The sequence below is a fragment of the Ruditapes philippinarum genome, unplaced genomic scaffold (genome assembly GCF_026571515.1).
Source record: "Ruditapes philippinarum isolate M1 unplaced genomic scaffold, ASM2657151v2 ctg2_1_1_1_1, whole genome shotgun sequence".
In the NCBI taxonomy this organism is placed as follows: Eukaryota; Metazoa; Mollusca; class Bivalvia; order Venerida; family Veneridae; genus Ruditapes; species Ruditapes philippinarum.
In genome coordinates, this window is record NW_026854799.1 from 445,245 (window position 1) to 470,618 (window position 25,374).

Sequence of the window (25,374 nt, forward strand, 5' to 3'; positions counted from 1 at the left end):
TTAAGTGGATCACGTGACATAAAGCACTTGATGGGTGTTCTCATAACAACATAGGTTGTTGCTATGGTTACAACGTTATATTTTCGTTAGTAGCCTGATTTTACGATCAGACAAAAGCAGCGGATGCACGCAAAGATTGTTGAACTGCATTTAAACATTGTTTTGGCACGCCTTGAAACAATTAGAATGGTGTTTTCGATTTTCATAGATAATTGAAAGTGAAAATGTTAAATATCTCTTAAAATATGTTTCCATAATAAATTTATAACGAGAAAATATAATTAAACATTGGTTTAAACATATTTATTTTAGCTCCATTGCGAAAAAAAGATCTTGCAACTTTCGAGTCCGCTTCCTGAAACCAACCAGTACTGGTGTGATATGAAGTGAACCGATAAGGGCTCGAACCCATGATCCCTGGGTTTGAGAGGAAGACATCCGAGTGTGGCGCGGAGTTACATACAACAATAGGCAGATATGATTTTTGTGTGAACACAAAAAATACCAAAATAAGATTGGTTTAAACATTTTTATTCAAGCTCGATGGCGAAACTTATATTAATCACTTTTGATGTCATATGAAAATATGGAATACGTCCTGAAAATAGTACATTTGTAATTACCTTATGTGTATTTTTAGACCACTACATGTACTGATGTCATGACAAATGAAATATTGAATAGTATACAGTGATTCTAAGTATGGTACGTGTTACAGTAAGACGGTATTATTAATCAATTAAAAAAAATAAAGGCTCATTATGCCTCAGAAATGCTATCATTTTTATTTCACAAAATGTTTTTATTTTTGATATCTTGTTACAGTTTTGAAAGAAAAACTTGATTTGCCACATAGATGAACTTTTTTTTACTTTTCTTGCTCTGTTGGCAAGGAGTATGATCAAAGTGAATGAGTATTTTGTACGGAATTTAATAAACTACTTTGTTTACATTTTGCTACCAGCTCAACTTTCTTCAGTTGTTAAACATCTAATATGCTCTAAATTTATTATTTAAACCATTATTAAACGCATGATTGACCTATTTTAAGAATTAAAATAAATATATTTCTGACGCATGATTTGCCTTTGGAGATAATATAATAATATGTGCTATATTTTTCTCAACAAGTTTATCTTCTACATATTTCGAAATGTTTATTTTTTATCTCTTATTTCATGCTTTTCTAACATTAAATAAAAGCGTTCCTTCACCGGCTATTTATAACAGTAAATGCTGTTTATATAATGTCATACATGACACCTCTAAAAGTACTTGTGCTCTGAAAGTCGATTTGCACGAAATTCACGCGCTTTTACATGGTCGGTATAAAAGACCATGGAAAAATACTGTTTTAAATATAATATGTACTATTCACAATGCAATTTTGTTTTTATGCAACATCATGTTTTTCGACGCAAAGCATGTCTACTGTATACAAAAATTGCACAACATAATTATTTAAATAATTTGAAAACTTTGTAAATTTTTTACATTCTACGGCAATCGTTTAACTAGAAGTACCCTAGTTATCAACCTCACTTTAAAGGTGGATTCATGCGTTTTTTTAAAAAAAAAAAAAAATATTTTTGTAAAATGTCTGTAAAGATAGAATCCTCAATGATTGAAAGTGAAATGACATTGCCTCATGTTAGGAGAACTAGAATGAATTCGCCTTTGGTATTCCATGTCGCTGCACAGCAACACGACCGTGCGATTTAATTTTGGCGGGAATTGTTTTACTCTAATATAAACTGATCTTTTCAATGCAAAGTAATTTGAATCAAATACATTCGATTCAATATATCATATGTTTCTTTTGCTGTTGGCAAAGATTAGAATGCTTTCCTCGTGTATAAAATTTTAATCTCCACGTCCAATTCGAATTATCAGATGAGTGAATTTCACTACCGTCAATTTGCGTGGTTAAGTCTATTATTATTTTTAGGGGGTGTCGAACGTATAGAGGTAAGATACTTTTTTAAGCGAGGTGAAAAGGTACGATACGGAGTAATGGAGGATTTTAGCATGTTAACACCCGTCGGCGTGGGTATATTTTATAAAATTGCTAGAGTCATTTACTATCAAAATCGGAAATTTTACGTGGATCATGTGGTGCTCTGACCTACGCATATTATCTCGAAACCATAGTGAAAATGATATTGAAGGTAAATTGGCTGTAACTGATTTTGTGTTGGTGAAAAAATGATAAGATGAGAGCCCATACCGTAAATTGCAACTTATTTAAATACTCATTATAGCGTTGCATAGCAAATGTTTGTATGCAAAGGTATTTATTGGCGTCTTGTTGTCCAAAAAATTAATATGTACGAAGAGTTTTGGTACGATAAGATTACTGTACGCTGCAAAAGGTTCGAAAATTTTGGCAGTGGTAATTATTACTTAATTAATTATTTAATGATATTGAAAAATTATATATATCAGCATTTTTTCTTACTCTTGAATTAGTATTTAAAGCTACATGCCTCCAAATGAGTCAAATTATTTCAGGACAATCAAGGTTGTAGTACAATTTTTAGAAAAGGAAAAGCATTGAGATTCATTAAGGACTGATTTCATTGTAATTATCACCATATTTCTTTTGTTTTGCTTACATTGCAGCATTATGAGTTATTTTTGCATATTTTGACCTTTTTTTGGTAATTTACATGAATTGTGAGTGTCTGCACTCTTTGTCCACTTAATAATATTTTACTTTGAAATACATTTTCATGGAAATTGGCATAAATCTGGAGGCAAGCTGCTTTAAGGATAGAAAATCCTTCCTTTAAGAGCAGAAATTCTCGGTATTTTACAGGGGTTTAGGTTTGCAAAAAACATTTTAAAAGATATAAGTAAAATATTAAGCAGGGGTCTGTTTTAGAGCCTAAAAGTAAAATATTTATAATTATTTCTTTTTCATGTATATTCTATTTTAAGGAACTTGGGAATGGGACTGCAGATTGCGGCTTATATTTCCTATCCTGTAACGGCTTTTAAAAATGTTTCTCACATCACATTTCTCTTATGCCCAAAATTAAAAAAAAACATACCAGATTTGCTACAATATTGGCCTATGTTATAATGTTTTTTGGCAGGAAAGCATTACACTAAGACCTTCAAATCGCCAAAAATTCATTAAAATTTGAAATTCCTACATAGAGCATTTTGGGCACTGAAAATGGAAACAATGTGAGAGTTAATAAAGAAACACACTTGAATTTGATAGAAAATAGATTTTTTGTGTGATTTCGATGTCCTATTATTTGAACAAACAGCGTCTGCTTACCTTATCATGTTTTGTTCATTTTTCACTCTTATAATAGGAAATAACTGATTTGCTACAGTATTGGCCGATGGTAGAATTTTTTTGGTGGTAAAGAAATTTACAGTAAGACTACCTTAAGGAATTTCAAATAAAAAACTACTAACTGATGAAGAAATGATACAAATAATTATTTATACAGTGAAAAGATAATTTTTTTTTTGTTTTAATTAATAACAGCCTGGTAACAGCATTGAACCTTCAAATGAATTTTTTTTTTCGACATGCAGGAGGTGGCGCATTCCCCTCTCACCCCAACACATATTACAAATGTATAGCACTTTAAATAAAATCCTGGGGAACTCCCTGCTCATGGAATAGAAAGCATGTGTGAAAGCATGACACAAGTTGAACTACACAAACTTTGTGTCATTTTAAAGTCTCCCCCACTCTAAAAATGCTCTTAAAAAGTGTTTTATCCTAAGTTATCGTCAATGAATGGATTTTAAATGCATCCTTGTGTTTATTCAGATGATAATGCGGAAAAAAAATAACCTTTAAATATTTTACCATCTTAGATTTGATTTGCACAGAGACCACCATTTTATTTATTGATCAAGCATTCTTAAAGGGACTCCACTAAGATTTTTTGACATGATGGGACAGGAAATAATTTTTCAAGATAGATGTTTCATTTGATGTATGTTTATTCCATTAACTTTTGTGCAAAATTTCAGATTATTTGCTCACTTTTTTCTTCCCAATTTCAACAATTTACCCAAAACTGAAAAGTGTTACAACACTGAAATTAGGATATGAATATCACATAAAATACAATTTTCAATATATTTTGGAGTTATTTAATAATTATTTTTTGCATATCTTTCTGTTTTAAGGACCTAAGCCCATCTATGTAAGAAATGATATTCATAGCTTATCTTTTTAGGCTTTTGGAGTTCCTTCAACATATATTTATATTGTACATTTTTTTGTGTGTTAAGAAATGCTGTCCTGTTTCTTAGTCTTTCTTAAACTAAGAATATTAATAAAGAAAATTCTTATAATAATTTCTTTTGAATAAATATGAATATTGATAATACATTTATGGTATGATTTATATGTCCTTTGAAAAAAGAACATATTCTTTTTCTTCTCTGTTTTATGATAAGCTGATTGATATATTAATGTTTGGAAATATATACAAAGTGTTGTAAATGAATAAAATTGACATAACATGAGTGATATTTCATATTGACTCATTATTTGTCCTCAGACATTTGTATTGATGCTTGGCTTATGGCTAATACAAATATCTTTACCTGGTGAAAGGGACTCAACTGTGTTTTGTTTTTGATATAACGGGACTGAAAATAATTTTTTTGTGATTATTACTCAATTTCATGTACTTCTATACCAACAACTTATGTGCAAACTTTTAGACCATTTATAAGCTTGATCAAATTTTCCAGAAAAGCTAATCTATTTGTGAAAAATGACCCAAAAATTGAAAAGCGTTGCAATGCTTTTCACTCAAATCGGACAAAGAATGGCAAAAACATATGATTTTCAATGTATTTCTGAGTATATTATTTATTTAACTTTTGTACATATTTCTGTTTTGAGTGCCCCAGTTGATCTATGTGAGAAATTAAAATTTTATTTTTTTTGATTTTGGAGCTAAGTGATCCTTTAACTGATCCAGTTAAAGTCATTTATTTATACATCTACTATTATTACTTATCTGAAGAAGCTATTGTGATTGCTGGGCATTGTTCTCATTGTACAAAAAAACTTGCCCATTATTCAAACATTTTAAAGGGTATCAACATGAAGCTGTAAACAACATTAAATGTTTGGTTAATTTACTTTAATATTCAAGTTTTCAAAAAAACAAACAAAAACATATTATGTAAGGGAGAAAACTCTTGCACAGCAATACAAGTTTTATTTTTCAAGGGGAAACAACTCTTTTGTGCTTATCTGATACTTTCCAAATTAACTGTTGTTCATTGTTAAATGGTCATAAGAGTCAAGTCAATCGTTTCACCTGGTTTACATTCCGGAAAAAGTTTTGGAGGTTTGGGCCCTTTACCTGCTGGAAACTGAAAGTGGTTAGCCATCATTATAGAGACAGGCCCTATGTTCACTAAAGTTCAAGGATCAAGATCAGGATCAAATTGAAAAATCTCAAATATTTTCCATTGTTTATCCGCATTGAATTAATATAAACTTGATAGAATTGGACTTTAGATTGCCTGTTTAAACACACCCTGGAAAAAAATTACGAAGTGAGTCGCTACTAGCTTTTTTAAAAGCTACCTTGTACTGCATATAAAACAAAGTGAACACAGGGCATGGCCAAATTTTGCACAGGTTCATTATTTGAACAATACTAGTAGAGGTCCACTAGAGAATGCTACAAGCTCTACAATGTATGTGTTGTGGTTTGGGAGATTTTATATAGGTTTTCACTATTTCTATCGTAAAATAATGTTAAATTAGTGTTTGTTTTCAATGTGGTAGAAACAGTCCAAGAAAAGAAAAATTGCTGACAATATATTTTACATGTTAAAATGAGAGTATTAGAAAAAGATTTATGCCTGGAGTTTGTAATGTTTTCTCTTGTTGGCTTTCATATGGACTATATAAGACTTATCTCCCTTTACCACTATTCTAGTCAACATCATTTTTGTCTGTTTTATGTATTTTGCACGATACTTTTATGATTCAGACATTTTATTTTGCACTTCACACAATAATGGATTGTTAGACTGCTTCTGTAGACCATGATAAAATACAACTAATGTATATGAAAGAACCCGACTGAATTATGACTTAGAAATCTAATTTAAGGGTTACTCTTTATTGTTGATTGTTTATTTGGTTTTTGCAATAACTATAAAACATTTTTGGTCATCTCTCATTGGTCAGTCTACCTTCAAACATATTTAAATTTCCTGTAGAACTTACAAATGACCATTAGCTTCCATGTCCGAGATCAAGTCTCGTGGAAACTTCACCATCGTCCGAGGATCAAACTAGCTACCCCTTGCTTTCAAATCAACTTATATATCCTCAGTAGAAGACCACAAGGTGATGCAACATGCCCAATACCTAAGCTTTAGGTATGGTAGTTTCTGAGGAAAAGTCTTTCACTATATACAAGTCTATATAAATTAAGTGACACCTGGGGTGCTGCCAATTTTTACTCCATATATAACACTTTTGTAGAGGTCCACTTGACAATGATACAGCCAAATATCTAGGGTCTAGGCATTGCTGTTCATTAAAGAAAACTTTAAATGTATTTTCTATATAGGCCTATGTAAACTAGGGCGAGGCCACTTTTGACCCCTGCATGAGGCAAGATTTATATAACTTTTCTGGAAGACACAAGGTGATACTACCTACCATATATCTAAGCTCTAGTATTGTAGATTTTGAAAAGTCTATTTTTAGCTAATGTGACCTACTTATGCATCATACTGGAACCATTAAGAAAACTTTTGTAGAGGACCTGTCACCACCTATAGATCATTCCTGTAAAATTTGGTACATTCATCAAGTGGTTTAGGAGGAGAGATGGGTTTTTTTTAAAGAAATTGTGGACAAAATGAACCATGGACACACTGCCATCACAAATTCTCAACTCTGAGCACAAAAGTGAGCTAACAACAAAAAACACCAGAAAATATTTTTATCTAATTTTATTGGGTCAAAGTTCAAGGACAGTGTATGCAGCTGATTTTATATGTTAATAAACATAACTTCATGTTAAAGTTAATCTACAAATCACTACATAATATAAGTTAACATATTATCACAATGTAATACTTAAAATGTTATATCACAAAATGATGTCATTTTGTTTTAATACAATACAATGCTGGTTTTAATCTTTCCTTTATCTTAATAAAAAAAAGAAATTATATTAATAAATACTTCCATTACACTATATACAGAATACTATTGTTACGTAAAAAAATCTTATAACAGACTCTGAAAATATCTACAACTACTTTTGCATATAAATTTTTATAAGTTAATAACAATTAACAGTAAGAAATAAAAAAAAAAATAAAAAAATATCTACAAACATGAAAAATATATATTTTAAACAAAAAAAAATTGCACATTTTTTTCAGCTGAATTCATTTGTCTGTGAAATGCTTGTCAGGGTTATCCGAGGGTCGAAATACGAAAAATGAATTTTCACGAGCATACATGTACATGAAACTTGGGTTGTCTGGTTTGCGGATATAACTACAAAATCATGAACATGTAGGGTCAAGTAAGAATTCAAACAGAAATAAATGGATTTTACAAGCATCGCAGAGAGAAATAAAACTTTATAATAAATCATACACTGTTCACAAACTTATTATACGATAACTAACATCAAAGTTTTATAATTATAATAAACTTTCAACTCCTTAACAATAAACAAAGCTTCTTTACAGTTCTTAACAAAATCTCAAACTTTCTTCCATAATTCAAGATGGATAATAAAACAAATTCATCAAATATAATTATAAGTAAGTTATGATATTCATGTAAAAACAGTAAATGTTTTTCTGTAATCATATAAATACAGTAAATGTTATTTCTGTAATTTGTTGTTTTAAACTTTAATGTTGTTGTCATATTTTATTTTTAACTAATGACTAATATCTAAGAGGCATTGAGCTAAGGTTATAAGGTCACAAGTCGTGTTTGTCGCACTTTGATTGGTTGTCATGAGTCAGTCAACAGTTAAGACTGGACTGAATTTTGATTGGTTGAAATGTAACAGTCAACAGTTTTAAAATACTGGACTGATTTTTGATTGGTTACAATAAATCAGTCAGCAGTAAATACTGGACTGGTACTTTGATTGGTTGAAAATAAATGCTCAGGTGGATCAACAGACCTTGATAGAGTTCGGTCTGGATCTAATGACACCTATCAATGGTACAAGAATGTACCAAGTAATGTAAAATGTGTTATCTCAATCGCGCTCTCTTATGATGTTTGAAAAAAATGATTTCATGAACTCAAGTTAATTTGAACCAGCGTATGATTCAATTAACGAATTCCAAATAAGATTTAGCTTAAAACATTTACATGGCACATTAAAAAATCAAATTTCAGAATGGTAAACAATCACAATGCGCCATAAACAATAAGTTCCGCCGAGCATGTTTCTTCTCCGGAACTGTTCATGATCTTACACATATATTCACCGTCATCGTCTTCGCAGACATTTTTTATTATCAATGAGCATACACCATTGCCTGATTGTTGAACACAATGGTTTATATCTTCTATCAAAAGTTCATCTTCAAAATACCAAGAAACGTTTGTATTTTTGTCTGCGATAAATTCAACGTCAAACCTAACGACATCTCCCGGAAATGCTTTAGAGTCTACCATTTCCTTCTTAAATACCGGAAGATGTTTTGTCCTAGAATCCTCTACTGCATTTTGATTGGATGAAGCAGTAGTTTGACAATCGTTGCACACATTCACAGGATTCAATGTATTTTCAACACTTTTTTCACTGTTGTTACTGTTACAACTTACAAAGGCAGATTTGCTTTTTTCATTAGTTAAATTCAAGTTTATATCCACGCCATGTCCATTCACATCTGAATTCTTTTCTTTGATTTCAGTTGTATTCCAACTGGATGTATGTTTTTGATTGAAATTTGATGATGATTCAGCGGTTTTTCCACCATTTTGATTGGTTGTTACAATGTCTTCATCAGGGATGACCTTTAATGGAGTGGAAGCATTTATGACATCAGAGATGGCATTTTGAGAGCCCATGGATGATATACTACTATTTGAACTAGACGACCCCACACCAGAAGCAGACGACAAACTATCAGCACCTGGAGAACCAGTACTGGTACCCGTCTTCATCAATTTCTGAAGAGAGTTCCTCATGCGACCCAAAGCACGGATAGCATTGCCAGTTTTCTGTTGGATAAAAAAATACACAAAAACCATCACCAAAGTAGCATATGAAAGCTAAACAAGCAGACACTCTGAAATCTAGCTCTATTTTCACAGCAAATATACATGGAAAATAAACAGCAGTCAATAATATCTTTTCCAAATACAGGAATGAAACAAATATAAATCTACATGATCTGAAACTATTTTAAAATAAAATCTCATTTATAACTTATTTATTTACAAAGATAAAACAATTTCAATTTTACTAACAGGCATTAAATAAATGAAGAACATTTTATTTTATAAGTACATTGTACTTGAATGTTGATATCATTAGTTAAGGTGTCCAAATAAGTCTAATTAGGGAGTGTATATCAAACTTGAGTACATTGTTGTATAATAGTTCAAATGCCCAGGAATATAATCACGAAGGCCGATGATTAATTTCAAAGCATTTGAACAATAAACAGTTCATTATTGTACTATAATGCAAGAAAAATTAATATCTATTTCCAATCTAACATGCTAATACAGTAGAGAATTGATAAAAAATATGTTGAACTATATGGAGCGTAGAAATATACTTCCTGACATCATTTGATTAATTGATGTCATGTAAGGTGTAAGTGTAGTATTTATGCTGTGCATATAACATGTAATATGCACTTGATTGACCTATCTGTTTGATAGGGGAATATTGTGAAGCATGTTAGGATGAAAAGATTTAGCATTAAAATTTCAAACTGTTCAAAAAGCTAAAATAATAAGTTTGTTACAATGTTGCATTCTTTGATCTGTTTCTATTCTAGTCTAAGCTACAAAAACACACATCTACTGTGGTGTAACTTCAATTTCAAAAACATCATGCTTCATAAGAATTTTAAATCTTTTTTTTCTTCAAAGTAACATTTCTCATTGTGAATGGTTTTATAGCGCGACCAAACATTTATGATGGTGCAAAGGTAGAAGAGAAGACAGTCATGCAGTGTAGACTACAGAAGATAAAACAACTCTGACACAGTGGTCATCTTAATACATACCTGCCATTTTCTGCGGGCCATGAATTTCTTAAGATTTTTTGTATTAATTCTGTGATTTTTCAAGCGGGCAGCATCATTTGCGAGCCAAGCATGTTCAAGGGCTTGCAAGCTGGTCATTCTGTTCCTATAATTAACAATAATATAATGTTATATATTTTCAATTTCATTTCCTAACATATTTACAGTTACTTATTCAAATCTGTTATGTAAAACAATAATGTCAAACTTTGTACACAAGTTTGTGTAAAAATCAGAACCCTAATTGATACAAATTGACATCTGTGCTTAAACTTAAACAAGTTTTTAGGCTGGTCTACGATGTGCCAAAAGATTTTACTCAAAATATTGAAGCTCTGTGACTACATTTAGGTTTATTATGATCAAAGTCATATTAAGTCAGTCAACAGTTAAGAGCCTATTCAGACAACATGTAAGTGCAGGACTGGCCTAGCTCTACATTGGTGGTAACAGCTGATCACTTTCAGTTCCAGCACTGTTCTGGTTAGGTTTGAATCCTAACATGAACACTTCATTCCTTCATGTGGGAAGGTTGTCAATGCTGGTAACCATCTATCTGCCATCTATCTAGGAACAACAATCATTGTTAATATACAGTCCGACCCCGGTTATTCGACAACCCTTTATTCGAATACCCGGCATTATCCGAAGTAGATCGGCGGTCCCGTTTTTATCTCTATATAAAACAATATAAATACGAGCGTATTATTCGAAATGCATTATCCGAATACCTCCTATTTTTCGAAGTAAAATTTCGGTCCAGATTATACAATTATGAAAGAATTTCACACCTATTATTCGAAGCCAGCCTAATTATTATTCGAAGCCAGACTAATTGGCGCAGATCCACTCGCTGACCAGTGGACTTGTGAAAAATATCCACAGTCATGCGTGTAATTAGACAATCATGATAATAACTCTTTGTGTGTTCTTTAATCAACTTTAATTACCGAAAATGAATAGCTATGCACCGTGTCCGATTTTGTTGAAGATGACAGCAATAATTTTTATACAATCTGTATATGTGAATTTGTCAAAAAATGCAAAACATTTTTTTCATTAATTGCAACGCTACATGAGAGCCTTAATTTATCCTAATCGAAAACACCAGAGTTTAGCTGTAAATACCGTAGTGACGACACGGCCATTATCAAGGCTTTGCGCGAAACGAAACGATACATAATGTAAAATAAAATGCAAGTATTTATGTCTTCAATGTCAATACAATAATTTTTACGCATCTTTTCTTAAATATTTATTTTTCTCAATTGATTAGAGGAAGCAAGTGTGTTGTAAACGGTAGTTTAGCGATGATTGGTCAAAGTGGAGTAGTTTTCGTATATCACAATATTTCGATTTTGATTATTCGAACCCATCGTAAATATACAGTCCCAGGCACTTCGAATAAACGGGGTTGGACTGTATTGCAATGATCTGGAAACCAAAAGAACTTTAAAAACTTACTTTTTCTGTTTAACAAGTAAGCTCTCAATAAAATGTTTCCCATCATTTGATACACTATCAAATTCCTCTTCCTCAAAATCAAATTCTCCCTGTGTTACATTAGAGAGGGTTTCTGCATCGGAATCACCCATAAAGGGAGACAATCCAGTTAATCTAAAATAAAACAAGTTCATATTGCTAAAGTATGGAACAGAAGCACTAACAAACACAAAAGTAATCTCACTTGTGTACATGAAAGAAATGATCTTAAAATTTACAAATCTACAAATATAAAAGCTATTTTACACTTAAATTTTTCAGAAGTATTTGGAGGCAAATTGCTGAATTTGCACAGAAAAATCCTACTATTTTCTTGAATTTGTGCTAAAAATGTTATGCATAATTATGATAAACATGATAAAGTCTAAAATGGCAGGAGAAAGCTATGTACACTTAAAGTTTTTTTTCTTATAAATAATATATACCTTAATAAAGTAAATAAATAAAACAAAGACAATGCTTACAAAACGTAACAGATGACCCCTATACTCCACATATCTGTTGTAAATCCTATTTCATCATAGTTGACAACCTCCGGTGCAATAAACTCTGGTGTTCCAAACATTACTCTCACACTTTCACCTTTGTTATAATACCTGTAATTTAATACATTGTACATGTAAAGTAAATATCATCAGTTAAGCCTCATGAGAAAACATAGTCATATTCTGAGGCCCACATGTAAAATCGGGAGATAGAATGTGCCAGCCTCGTAAAATAAAGGCGTTACTTACTATAGCCAAATATAAACTTGAACAGATAACTGGTAAAAAGCAGAAAGCTAAATACAAGTATATGATAAACATTAATTATGATAGTTGTTATCATGAACATTCATAATTTCTTTACTTTCATAAATCTACTGCAATTTTATAAGTCATAATTTAAATATACAATCTTAAATATATTATGAGTTTAAGCATATTTATTTATCTAGATTATGATAAAAAGACAGAACCTATACAGTATATATAAAAACCCCGCTACCACTTCTCATAACTTACACGAGGGAACATGGCCATTAAAACTTGGGGCCAGATAGGGGTTTTAACCAACTTCCCCTTGTTTGTGAGGCAGACACCTCAACCACTTCGATTCCCTTTTTCTTTTTGTTGGTTGGGTTTTATGTTGCACCAACACAGTATAGGTCATATGGAGACTTTCCAGCTTTACTAGTGAAGGGAGACGTCAGGTGCCCCTCTGTGCATCAGGCTGAAAAGGGCATCTCTCCCTTTATCTATAAATGTTATAAATGCATTAAATAGACATATAATTGGTATATAATTCTTCAATTTACCTTGCTAAACCAAAGTCGATGATTTTGACTTTGTTACTTTCATTTTTGATACATAAGATGTTTTCCGGTTTAAGGTCAAGGTGAAGAATATTTCGACCGTGCATGTAGTGGACTGCGTCACATATCTGTCGCATAAACTGGATGCAGTCTCGTTCAGTGAGCTCAAAGTCATCATCAATTACACGCTCAAATAATTCCCCACCACCGATACTATAAATAGAAACAATCATCATCATTTTAGATATAGGACAAGGTGTCAATACTAGCAGAACACCACTGATACACAGATTCTTGTGGCAAAAACAAACAATATTAACAATTTGATAACCAAATCCATAACCAACTGATACAAAGTCAATACATTTTACCTAATTTTGAAAGACCCTGACCTAACTACTTAAATGTTTTATTAACAAGAGCGATCAGTAATCACATGTGTCGCCTCATGATGGCCAATTTCATGTTGGGACAAATTTTGTGACAGACGGACAGACAGACGGACAGTGCACAACTAGACTTTGTACTGATAATTCCTATAAAGTTTGGATAAAATTGCACCAGTAGTTTATGAGGAGTAGTCCTGACAAGCTTTTGCGTATCTGGCAACACACAGAAAAAAACACCTTTTTATCAAAGGGCCATAATTCGGCCAAAAATCATTCAACCAGAAAACCCGTGCAATATGCGCAAGGACTTGAGCTACAGATCAATCCTGTAAAGTTTCATTGAAATTGCATTAGTGGTATAAGAGAAGTAGTCTGGACAAACTTTAAAAATAAAAATTATTAAAGGGCCATAACTCAAACAAAAATCATTGAACTGGAAAAGGCTGACAATATGCACAACTAGACTTGGTACTGATCATTCCTGTAAAGTTTGGATGAAATTGCACCAGTAGTTTATGAGGAGTAGTCCGGACAAGCTTTTGTGTATCTGGCAAACACACAGAAAAAAGAAACCTTTTTATCAAAGGGCCATAACTCGGCAAAAATCATTCAACCAGAAAACCCGTGCAATATGCGCAAGGACTTGAGCTACAGATCAATCCTGTAAAGTTTCATTGAAATTGCATTAGTGGTATAAGAGAAGTAGTCCGGACAAACTTTAAAAATAAAATTTTTTAAAGGGCCATAACTCTGACAAAAATCATTGAACCGGAAAATCCTGAGAATATGCACAACTAGACTTGGTACTGATCATTCCTGTAAAGTTTGGATGAAATTGCACCAGTAGTTTATGAGGAGTAGTCCGGACAAGTTTTGTGACGGACGGACAGACAGACGGACAGACAGACGACGGAGAAGTGATCCCTATATGTCGCCACTACTCCGTAGAGGCGACACAAAAATCGTATATTATCAAAACACATTCATTCTTAATATCTAAAATACTTAATAAAAATCTATATAAACCTGCCAATTGAAGAAAAAAGAAGCAAAAAAGAAGGAAGGAAAGAAATTTAATCCCTTTATTTACTGATGACTTGTTACGCCATAATTTGCTAGTATATTATAAAAATCAAGCAAAAAATCAAGCAAAGTATGTAAAATTCACTCACTATTCCATTACAAGGATCATTTTTCTCGGAGCATCAAATACGTCCCATAACTGGAGAATCTTTGGATGTTTCAATTTGTTCATGATCTCCACTTCTAGATGTAGTTTCTTCTTTTCATTTTCTCGACATTTGATGATTTTTGCTGCCCAAATTTTCCCAGATGACTTCTCTTCACATTTGTAAACACTTCCAAATTTACCTCTGAAAAAAGTGTTATATACTCATATAAAATTTTTTGGAAAGAAATAGTTTAAGTGCATGTAACCAATTCTCAATTTCTGTACATCACTCACTGTTAACTGTGCAAACACTGTCTTTTCTTTTCTTAGCTAATTGAATAAATTAGAAAACAAACTTGTTTTTTCATGTGTGACTGCGTGGCTGAGTTGTTAACACATTGGACAAATTTTTTTAGGATTACTGGCTGTGTAGGTTCAGGGCTAAGCTTTTGTTTCCATGAGCAAGAAACTAATTTACACTCATTCTTTAGTACGGAATGGACATGGGTGTGTTTATATAAGCTTATAGCTTCCAACAAAATCAAACTAAAATAAACTAATATAAACTAAACTTGTTTTTTTACTATAAAATGTTTTTTTTTGGTTTCATTTTTTTTTCTAATTATTGGCAAGAATATTCGTCAACGAGATATTTAAGTAAAGACATAAAACTATTGTCTATCAGTACTACAGCTGTAATATTATCGTCTTACTTTCCAACTTCCTGTAAACAGTTGTAGAAATTTTCAAACACCCGGCCCGCTAGAACTGTCACTTCTCTATGTTCAAATGATACTTCATCTAAAATATTCAATGTTATCATTAAAACACATATACTTTAAAATAAATAAAATAAAGATTTGTCTTTGAACAAATCAATCAGATGTAACAATAAAAATCACTATAAACAGAAAGAAATGATAATTATGATTTTGAAAATGGATTAGAAATGAATAATTTCATTAGATTATTGTAGTATCATAAATGTGTACATATAGTGAAGTGTATAAAATTAAAGAGGGTGACGCCTGTATGCATTTTGCATGTTAGCAAGTGTAATAGTGCTCAAACGGAGTTGAAAATAATTAGTCCAATTAAAGGAACTTCACTCCTAAAGAAATAAACTCAAAAATAAATTAAAAGTAGTGTTTTTGTGATATTCTTTAAGCCTGATTTTAGCGAAAAAGCTTTTCAATTTTGGTTAATTTTTCACTGGGGTCCTAAATGAAGTTTATTCAGTCTAAATGGTGGGTATCATTGAAATTTCCCTTTACAATTAATGGGTTATACTTAGATTTTTTTTCAAAATGGCAGGTAATATCAAAATTCATCTGTCTAATGTATAATAATGAATTTATTCAGTGTAATTGGTGGGTATAATGTTTACATTCTCTTGTCAAATGAATGGGTTATGATGAATTTATATTCAGTCCAATTGGTGGGAGAATTTAACATTCTTCTGTCAAATTAATAGGTAGATCTAATATTCAATTTTATCAGTCTTATTTCTATGTATTTATGTAAAATTAACAGGTAATACTGATCAGGCAAACCTCTTGGCATTTCTGAATTTCATTAATAACATTAGTGTGGGCAAGGTAAATCTGCTAACTGATGAGGGAATATTAACATTGTATTAGTCAAATCAATTTTACTTTATATATTTATACTAATTAAAATCTAGAAGAAACTAATCTCTAAAACTTTTATTTATTCTAATAGCTTTATAGTATTACATTATTGACTGTTTCTAGTTTTCTACTAATAGCTACATATTCAATGCAATCAGTTTCATTCAACTATATATTGACTTTAATGTGTCAGGCTGCATGCAAATTATTCTACAATCAAATATAACATGTTAGTCAACATTCCAACTGACTTTTTATTATTGTTATTTGTAATTGTAAAACCTTATACCTTAGTGTAAAAAACATTTTGTGAAAAACTTCAATTTAAAAGTTGTGTCCTTTTAAAATCAGTAAAATAATTTTTCTGACTTGAAGTCCGTGCAAATTACTGGCAATCAGATAAAACAATACCAGCATGAACCATTGCATAATTGCATTGATACCGATAGTGCTTTAAAAAAGCACCAAGATTTTCCCCACATAACATTTAATGTCCCTTGAGTGAAACAACCACAAAAATCACTAAGATTTTCCCACATAATATTTTGTCTCTTGAGTGAAACAACCTTCACCAGTCTCCCACAAACCCTTGTAATTTACCCAAAATATATCATACCAGATTCTAAAACTGTTAAGGAAAAAAGGTAAAATTCAAATTTTCAGTCATTAGTAACTATGAATATCCACAAACTGCAGTAAAACAATTATTGTTACATATAGTAAAATACAATCAAAATGCTAAAAGACATATTTATTTTATGCTTCATGCAACTATTCTTGTATACATATCAACTCAACTTCTGTTCTTTAATATAAAGGAGAGAAAAGTAAAAGATTACATGTTGACATAGAAACGAAAGAAACTTCAGTACCTGACAACTTCTTTTCTGCTTTTGCTATGTAATATAAAAGAAAACCTTCAGATTCTCATAAAATTATTTGATGTTAAACGACTTGAGCCCAAAAAAATGGTAGCCTTATATTGAGTACACAGCTTGTTTTTCATTGAAACTGCTTAAAAAGTTGGACATCAAAAGATTGTCATTTCAAGCCATATAATTATTTCAAGATTGCCTGCAGGTGATATAGAAATTAAGGGACTCCCCAGTTAAAACTAAAAATAGAAAAGGTTTCCCCAGCCTCATTTTCAAAACCTTAAACTAAAATAGAAAGGGATTTCCAAGCCTCATTCTGTGACCTACCTGGTGATAATGGTGAAACAAGACCATACTCAGACATTGGTGTAAACAACTCGGAATTCTCGTGCGTAAATACATCTGTAATGTTAATCAAGGGTGGAACACACATTAAGCAAACTGCAGGCATTACTAAATATATCTTACTGAAATATCCACTCAGTCAAATGTTTTGAAGTTCTAAAATTTACACATAATCTAGAAAACAAATTTTGCCTTTTACATGATAATTAATTATTTATTCATTTTGAAAGGATAAAGAATATAGAAATTAAATTAAATAAATGCTTCCTCTTGGAAAGACTAAAAAACAATTTCAACAGCAAATTTAATGAAATATCCTTTCATACATTGATGACTTCAGGAACAATGTGTTCCCAATGACATCAAGAAATGTCATATATTTTACAACAAATTTCACTGGTTTAAAATTACAATTTAGAACATATGACTGAGTGAAAACAGTAACTAATACTGATTTTGTAAACTGGGTACAATTTGCTGAAAGTTTATAAAGTAATAAAAAATATTTGTTTCAACATAGATCATATGTACATGAATAAAGATCATATGTACATGAATAAAGATCATATGTACATGAATTAAAATCATATGTACATGAATAAAGATCATATGTACATGAATTAAGATCATATGTACATGAATAAAGATCATATGTACATGAATAATAAAAAAAGTATTTAACTTAGTTTTTCACAATGTTCTGCAAAAGTTCAGCATATTGTACCCAGCCCACAATAAAACTATCTAACAGCATTCTTAGTGCACAATGTCAACCTAGTTTGAAGCTGGCATATTTATGCACTTAATTAAATGATAATTTTCTATTACAATAAAACCTCTGTGTATGACTTTAAATAATTAATAACAAATAATCTATTACGCAACTCCAACAAAACAGACAGGGCTTAGATGAAGGAAAGCGCCAGATTTTAGAAATTTTAAGAGGAAATTACTACTTTATAAAGTTATGTTTTAAGTTTCAAAACAAGCCAAATCAGTTTGTTCTACAATAAATGGAGAAAAAATATAAATACAATTATTATGCATCACTGAGCAAATGGGTGGTCACTAGCAGAGGTTTGACTGTATATTTCTCTACATGATCATAAGATAAATACAAGAAGCAGAATCTGTACTCCTGTCTCAATATTGTTTAGTAAAAAACACAATGAAATTTTTTTGAATACATAATTATGTATTTGTTTCATAGCATAATTATGTATTTGTTTCATAGCATAAAAAATTCATATTCATGTCTTACATACATGGTTAACTTTTAAAGTGGCACACCTTCAGATAAGCCAAAATATTTCAAGAAAATCAAACTTTAGAAAAATGTGCTAAGATTTTGAGAAAAGTAAAAAGATTAAAGATTCAAATAATAATTTACATGCTATGTGCGATTAATGACTTACACTGCATTATTAAACACCATATAACTACTGTTTTGCTAATGCAATAAAGACAAATTTGTGCAAATTTTGGCCTCTTTTCCAGTAATTAATTTGGATTATAAATGCTGTTTATAATGCATGAATTACATTTTTGTTCACTTCATATTATTTTACTTTATGATAAATTTTCAAAATTTTCATTAAAAATTAGCATGAATCTGGAGCCATGCGGCTTTAAAGATGAAAACAATTACTATAAAAGACATTATAAATGTGTCAAATTATTTTATTCCTGCAGCAGCTAAAGGAAGGAGCAGATTATTTTATATGTAATATAAAATTATATATAGATTGAGACAGAAGAACAGATAACCTAGAAAGTGAGTTATGATCATATAATGTAGCATTGTACAAACTTTACACATACATGTATGATGTGATTTATGTAAAGTTTTGTTTTTGCATTTTTACTAATCTGCAAACTATGCATATTTTACACAGCTGTATTTTATAAATACAATTTATATAGTATATGAAATATAATTATATATGGTTCACATTTTCTTAACAAAGACAGTGGATGATTTTTTAGAAAAAAAACAACAGTATTCTTCATTTCTTCAAAATAAGAGAGGAAAAATGGAAAAATGTCATTTTCTCAAACAGGATGTTTTCCCAGACATGAACACTTCAAAAAATTCTTTTTTGATATTAACCTATCTTAACCTGCATAAAAAACACTTGAAAAATATGGCGGGCCATTGTTGCAATAATCAAAATTGATAATGATTGTTTGGTTGTTGTCTCTTTCAAAACCATGATTAATATTTACATATTTAAAGTACAAGGAAACCCAGTCATTTACAAGTACAAATTGATTTTCATTATCTTTACAGTCTGCTAAAAATATTCTGTAATACAAAAGATGATGCATTAATGAAACATTAAATGAAAAGACATATTAACATTTTGCCTGTGAGGTCAGATCATGCTTTTTATTCCATGAGAAAGACAAATAAAGAGAGGAAATGCAGCCATCGAGAATTTTAATTAGAGAAACTAAATTAATAAGGTACGGCATGCAATATTTCTGAGATACGTTTCACAGAATAATGAAGTGTAGAATTGCGATTTGAAGTCACGATCGTGTTGTATATTTCAATGATATAAATATATACAAGTACTGATCACACAAATACAAAGTAAAGCAAATATACAATGCTGCTCTATTAATGCACTCAAGCTTGTGTGCAAAATGTCTCTTTTCATAATAAAGCATTAAATCCTTCTGCTCCAAATGTCAATGAACGAATGCTTCCATTTTCCAATTTTAAAAAAGTACATTTTAAAAAAGCAAAATAGGGTGAAATATAAATATGCTCTGATAAAAAAAACAACTAAATACAAAAACTCAAAAATGCAGTACCAGTACCATGAATTATAAAAAATCACAGTGACCTTGACATTGAACTCTTACCATCTGATTCTGTACTTGGTAACCTCAATAATGCTGAAGGTCGTCTGTCACTGGTTACCGTGACATCTGGGGTCAAACATGGTTTACTTAGGCCGTGTTTATTCTCGGCAAACACTCTAAAAAAGTATGGAGTATGGGCCTGTAATTTCTCTACTCTATATGTGGTGTTCTGTAATAAAAGAAAGGAAATTATAGTTTTTTTCACATTACTTTCATTAAAGTAGATTGACATCCTTTTATCTGCATAGTTCTATAATTGAAGGTTTGGTGCAAAACAGCTATAACTGATATTACATAATGAAGGAGTTACTACCATTTTGCACAGATCCATCCATATATCTTATCATTAAGATAATTTATGTTCTTAAATTATATACAATATTTTCATCACTCAAAAAAAAGAAATGAAAAGAAAAAATTTTTCAATTTAAAACTATTTCATTTTAAAAAAGGCAAATTTATTTTATTAAACAATATTTTCAAAGAAAACAAAAAATTTCGGGGGTTGGGGTATTTTATTCTAAACTGAAAAAAAGATTAAAGCTTTTTTCCAATTTTAATTAAATTGTAAAAGGAAAATTAAAATTATATATAAAAAAAAATAAAAACCACTGCCCAGACTTTTTTGTTTTCACAAGTGTCCACTTTTTTTTCGGCGTCACCATTTAAACCCCGAAAATTATTATGGGAAAACCCCACCTCAAAGCTGGCCCATACCATGAAAGAGTGCATATAAATTTAATCACTAACACAGGGATGACCTACTGGTGACGGCACTTTCTAAAAATAGAACAGTTAAAAAACACTCATAAATAGAACACTTTACCTTTACACATCTATAAATAGCAAACTCAAATCTTCAACACAGCTATAAATAGAATTACTATTACTTAAACATTCAAGTAAAAGGAAATTATTGTTAATTATGAATATATTATATAACCATGAATGTATGAACAAGAAGTAGTGTTTTGATACTTGATATTGATGTTATGCTGTGAAGGGAGGGGTAGCATTTTGTAGATAGAGCTTGGGTCCTGCAGCCGTGGGGTTTTGCAGGGTGAATAATGATTACCTTCAACAGATAGTGAAGCAAATGCCTCGTCAGATCCAAGTTTATTTTCCACTTTAATGTTAAATCTCCCAGAATCCTCCGGCTCAATGTCAACAATTGTTAATGTACTAAAACAATCTGTGGTCTCAATTTTCATCCTTGCATCTGAAACACAAATTTATTATCATATGATAACATGTACATGTAGTATATTGTTAGAAAATTCAAAAACATTATTTACATATCAAAGTATCTATTTTAAATACATGCACATTCATATGATACAACCTAGCGGCTTGGGTTATATTTCCTAACAACTGTTTATATAGGGCCATATAACTTGTCAAAAATCTTTATAACTAATAATATAAGGTTGGCTAGTTTTTAAAATTCTGTTATTTAAGTACCTTTAACTAACAAAATATAGACAGTTATAAATTAAAAAGCATGATAAATCCATGACACAAATCTAGGTAGGTCAAGTTATTCACAACTTATCACCTTTGTGCAGTAACAGGTTAACTCCTATTAAATTTTCAAAGAAGTTACTCAGTTTCTGCACTAAGGTGACAAACTGTATAATTTTTTAAAAATATACATGTACACATTCATACCTTGTTTTAAGTCTTGTTTTCCACGAGACCATGTGACAGTCCCAGGTGGTACTGAAGTGTATGAGGCTTTAAACTCAATGGTACCTCCTCGTAGTATACAAAACTCAGCTGGACATATGTTGTATATTTTAGGCCGGGTAGCAGTTGGAGAAAATGGTTCTTCTATTGTATCTGTTGTATTCTCTGGTGTCCCTGGACGATCTGAAATATATACTTATCTATTGAATATAAATTCTTATAAATGTGCTTATAATGTTCATAGAATTATAAATATCGAAAAGACTTTATATTAACAAATAATCCACACAAACACACAGCAATTACTATTTTTTTAAAGAAATAATCATATCCAATGTAGCGTACCTATAAGAAATAAAATTATAATAAACATTAATTTTTGTGTTTTAATGAAATATAGATCTTCATATTTAAAAACAACTTAAATAATGATTAAACTCAATGAAAAATATATTGATTAAAATGTATAACCGCAATTTATCCATAAAAAAATTACCTCTGAAATCTAACCATACACAAAGAATAAAATATTTTATAACAAATTCTCCAAAATAACCATCAAGATATTTTCTTCTCTTTTGGATTTTCATCAATGCATTAGATTTAGAATTTCAAATGTATTTCCTATAAAAAGAAAATAGGATATTGTCTTCTAAAGTATACCTTCTATTGTAAGATTGCACGATGTTATTGCCACTCCGGCTGTATTTTGAGCTGTACATGTATATTCCCCTTCATCCTCGGAGAATGCCTCGGCAATTACCAACTTGGCTTGATCATCATTGTATGACATTCGGAAAAATTTGGATTGCTGAAAATATTATACCAAAAATTTAAATTGTTGAAAAAATTTGGATTGGTGAAAATATTATGTCAAAAATTTGGATTGCTGAAAATATTATATCAAAAATTTGGATTGGTGAAAATATTATGTCAAAAATTAGGATTGCTGAAAATATATTGTTGAAAATTTTGGATTGCTGAAAATATTGTATCAAAAATTTGCATTGCTGAAAATATTATATCAAAAATCTTGGATTGCTGAAAATATTGCATCAAAATATTGGTTTGCTGAAAATATTATATCAAAAATCTGAATTGCTAAAATATACTAAAAATTTAGATTGCAGAAAATATTATATGAAACAAACTACAAAATACGATGACTCATATAATCATATATAATATCCCAAAACAAGCTCCCCTCCCCCCACTCAACCACATCAAAGAATGATAATAAATTATGCTATAGAAACCAACAGGGGAAATAAAAAATAAAAATCCAGAGTTTCACTACACCTATAAAACATGTACATAAAAGAGTTTAACAATATCAACATACATTATATCAGTACATTCATAGTAGTTTAACATATAGAAGTAAATAAAAAAAACCTGATAATTATGTAATGTACTTTATACCCTTCTGTATATAAAACCAGCTGCTGAACACAAGAATAGGAAGATATTCCTAACAAAATTAAAACCCTTTATTTATCAAACTCCTACAACTATTTCAAACATTCCAAATTATGTCTATACACTTCATTCATTACATAATCTTATCATATAATAAAATTCATATTTTTTGTTCAGTTGAATGAACATAAAATTATAGTTCCCTCCCTATACTAAATACAGGGTAACCATAGTAAAGATGTCATGCAGAGAATCTGATCTTAACTTTGATAACTTTATCATATAAAAGAGTGTAACTCATCTCTTAAAATTTTGAAAATATATTACAAATTATTCAAATATGAAAATTTTTACCTTAATTTCTTTATCATTTATGGACCAGCTTAATTCTGGTTTCGGTGATCCGGTGACCTGACATTGTAACACTACTTCGCTCCCATAATCAACTGACTGGTTCTCCAATTTCTCTTTTATTTCTGGTTTTATATCCATTGCCAATGGTTTAGACTGTGACAGTCTCCTGGCAACTGGTTTTATAATGTCACCAACAGATTCTTTAGAATTTTGTCTTTCTGGTCTAGTAAGAACACTTCTGAACTCAACAAGTTGAGGTTCAGATTTTACAGTTTTTGGTTTCACTACTGGTAATTCCACTTCAGATTTATGTGATCCTTTTAAATCCTTTTTAGCATGTATATCCTGAGAAGGTCTAACAGGTAAATCAAATGCCTTTTTCTGTTTTGGAGTTGGTATTTCAAATTCTTTCTTCTGTTTTGGTGTAGTAACAATTTTATCGATACTTTTTTTTCTTACATTGACAACTAATTCAGCCCGCTGTTTCTGAAGGCTTTTCTTTTCAAAACTACTATCACTCAAATGATCTGTTCTGAATTCTGATTTCACTTTTCTGTATTCATTACTTTCAGGAACAGATTTTGTTTCAGTTTTCTTCTTAAGAACATTTCTGAAATCTAATTGTGAAACTGATTGTTCAGTTGGTTTCTCTATAATTTTAGTTTTGTCTGCTAAATGCACTTCAGTATGATCTTTTCTTGGTTTTAGTATATTTCTATAATCTGACTGTACACCTGCTGTGTTTTCTTCAAATTTTTTCAAGGCTTGATTCACCTTTAGTCCTTTACTGACACTTTCTGGTGTTTTCACTGAATGATGAGATTTTGGCACTGATGTGCTTAAATCCTTTTCAAAAAGTTGTCGCGTTCGAGACAGTTTTTGTTGAAGATTGCCTGATTCAGGATTTTTCTTTTCAACTGTGTCATTCACATGCTTTCTAGACTGTCCATTAATGTCTCTAATACTGGAATCTTTAGTTGACTGTTTCAGTACTCCACGGAAATCAACTTGACTGACTCCCCCTTTCTTTTCAATGACTGGTTCTCTACGTTTTTCTGGACTTTTTGGAATAGGTAAACTAAACTGAGAACCATTTGATTGCTTAACATTTACTGACTGGATAAATTTACTGGCAATATTTGTCTCTCTATTTTCAAACCTTTTTAATGGTTTTTCTCTGCATGAGTTTGAGTTAATTTCATTTGAACTTGTGTTCACTATATTTACCTCTACTGGATTTCTTTTGACTGGCGCACTGACTTGCCTTTCCAGTACAGTTTCATTCACTGACTGTTCAACATGGAATGGTTCACTGTTTCTTTTTAAAGCAGACTGTGTACCATGGAACACTTCACTTTTTGTAAAATTAGACTGTTCAATATTGAACTGTTCACCATTTGTTTGAAAATTTAACTGTGTACGATGAATAGGTACAGTTTTAGCTTTAACAGCCAAATGTGCTTGAAAATGTTCACTATCTAGTGACGATACATCGGAACTCTCGGATTCAGTCCCGTTATATTTTGATGAATGGTCTCTGTGTATCCTGAAAAGTTAATAAAAATTTCTGTTT

The 25,374-nt window shown here is 30.8% G+C and overlaps 1 protein-coding gene across 1 annotated transcript in view; it reads right to left on the minus strand.

Annotated features, from left to right (window-relative positions):
- Positions 1–6,957: 6,957 nt before the first annotated feature.
- The window catches only part of LOC132741090 (myosin light chain kinase, smooth muscle-like), a 108,462-nt gene continuing 90,045 nt past the window's right edge, over positions 6,958–25,374 (minus strand). Inside the window, exons 36-50 of the mRNA XM_060729176.1 lie at positions 23,802–25,347; positions 22,692–22,839; positions 22,011–22,211; positions 21,418–21,561; positions 21,115–21,122; positions 20,343–20,511; positions 17,454–17,528; positions 17,124–17,147; positions 15,334–15,421; positions 14,622–14,822; positions 13,064–13,273; positions 12,231–12,362; positions 11,728–11,880; positions 10,246–10,369; positions 6,958–9,226 (exon numbers count right to left, since the gene is read on the minus strand). Coding sequence (XP_060585159.1) covers positions 8,408–9,226; positions 10,246–10,369; positions 11,728–11,880; positions 12,231–12,362; positions 13,064–13,273; positions 14,622–14,822; positions 15,334–15,421; positions 17,124–17,147; positions 17,454–17,528; positions 20,343–20,511; positions 21,115–21,122; positions 21,418–21,561; positions 22,011–22,211; positions 22,692–22,839; positions 23,802–25,347 — 4,042 coding nt within the window. The 3' untranslated portion in view covers positions 6,958–8,407. The remainder of the gene's footprint in view (positions 9,227–10,245; positions 10,370–11,727; positions 11,881–12,230; positions 12,363–13,063; positions 13,274–14,621; positions 14,823–15,333; positions 15,422–17,123; positions 17,148–17,453; positions 17,529–20,342; positions 20,512–21,114; positions 21,123–21,417; positions 21,562–22,010; positions 22,212–22,691; positions 22,840–23,801; positions 25,348–25,374) is intronic.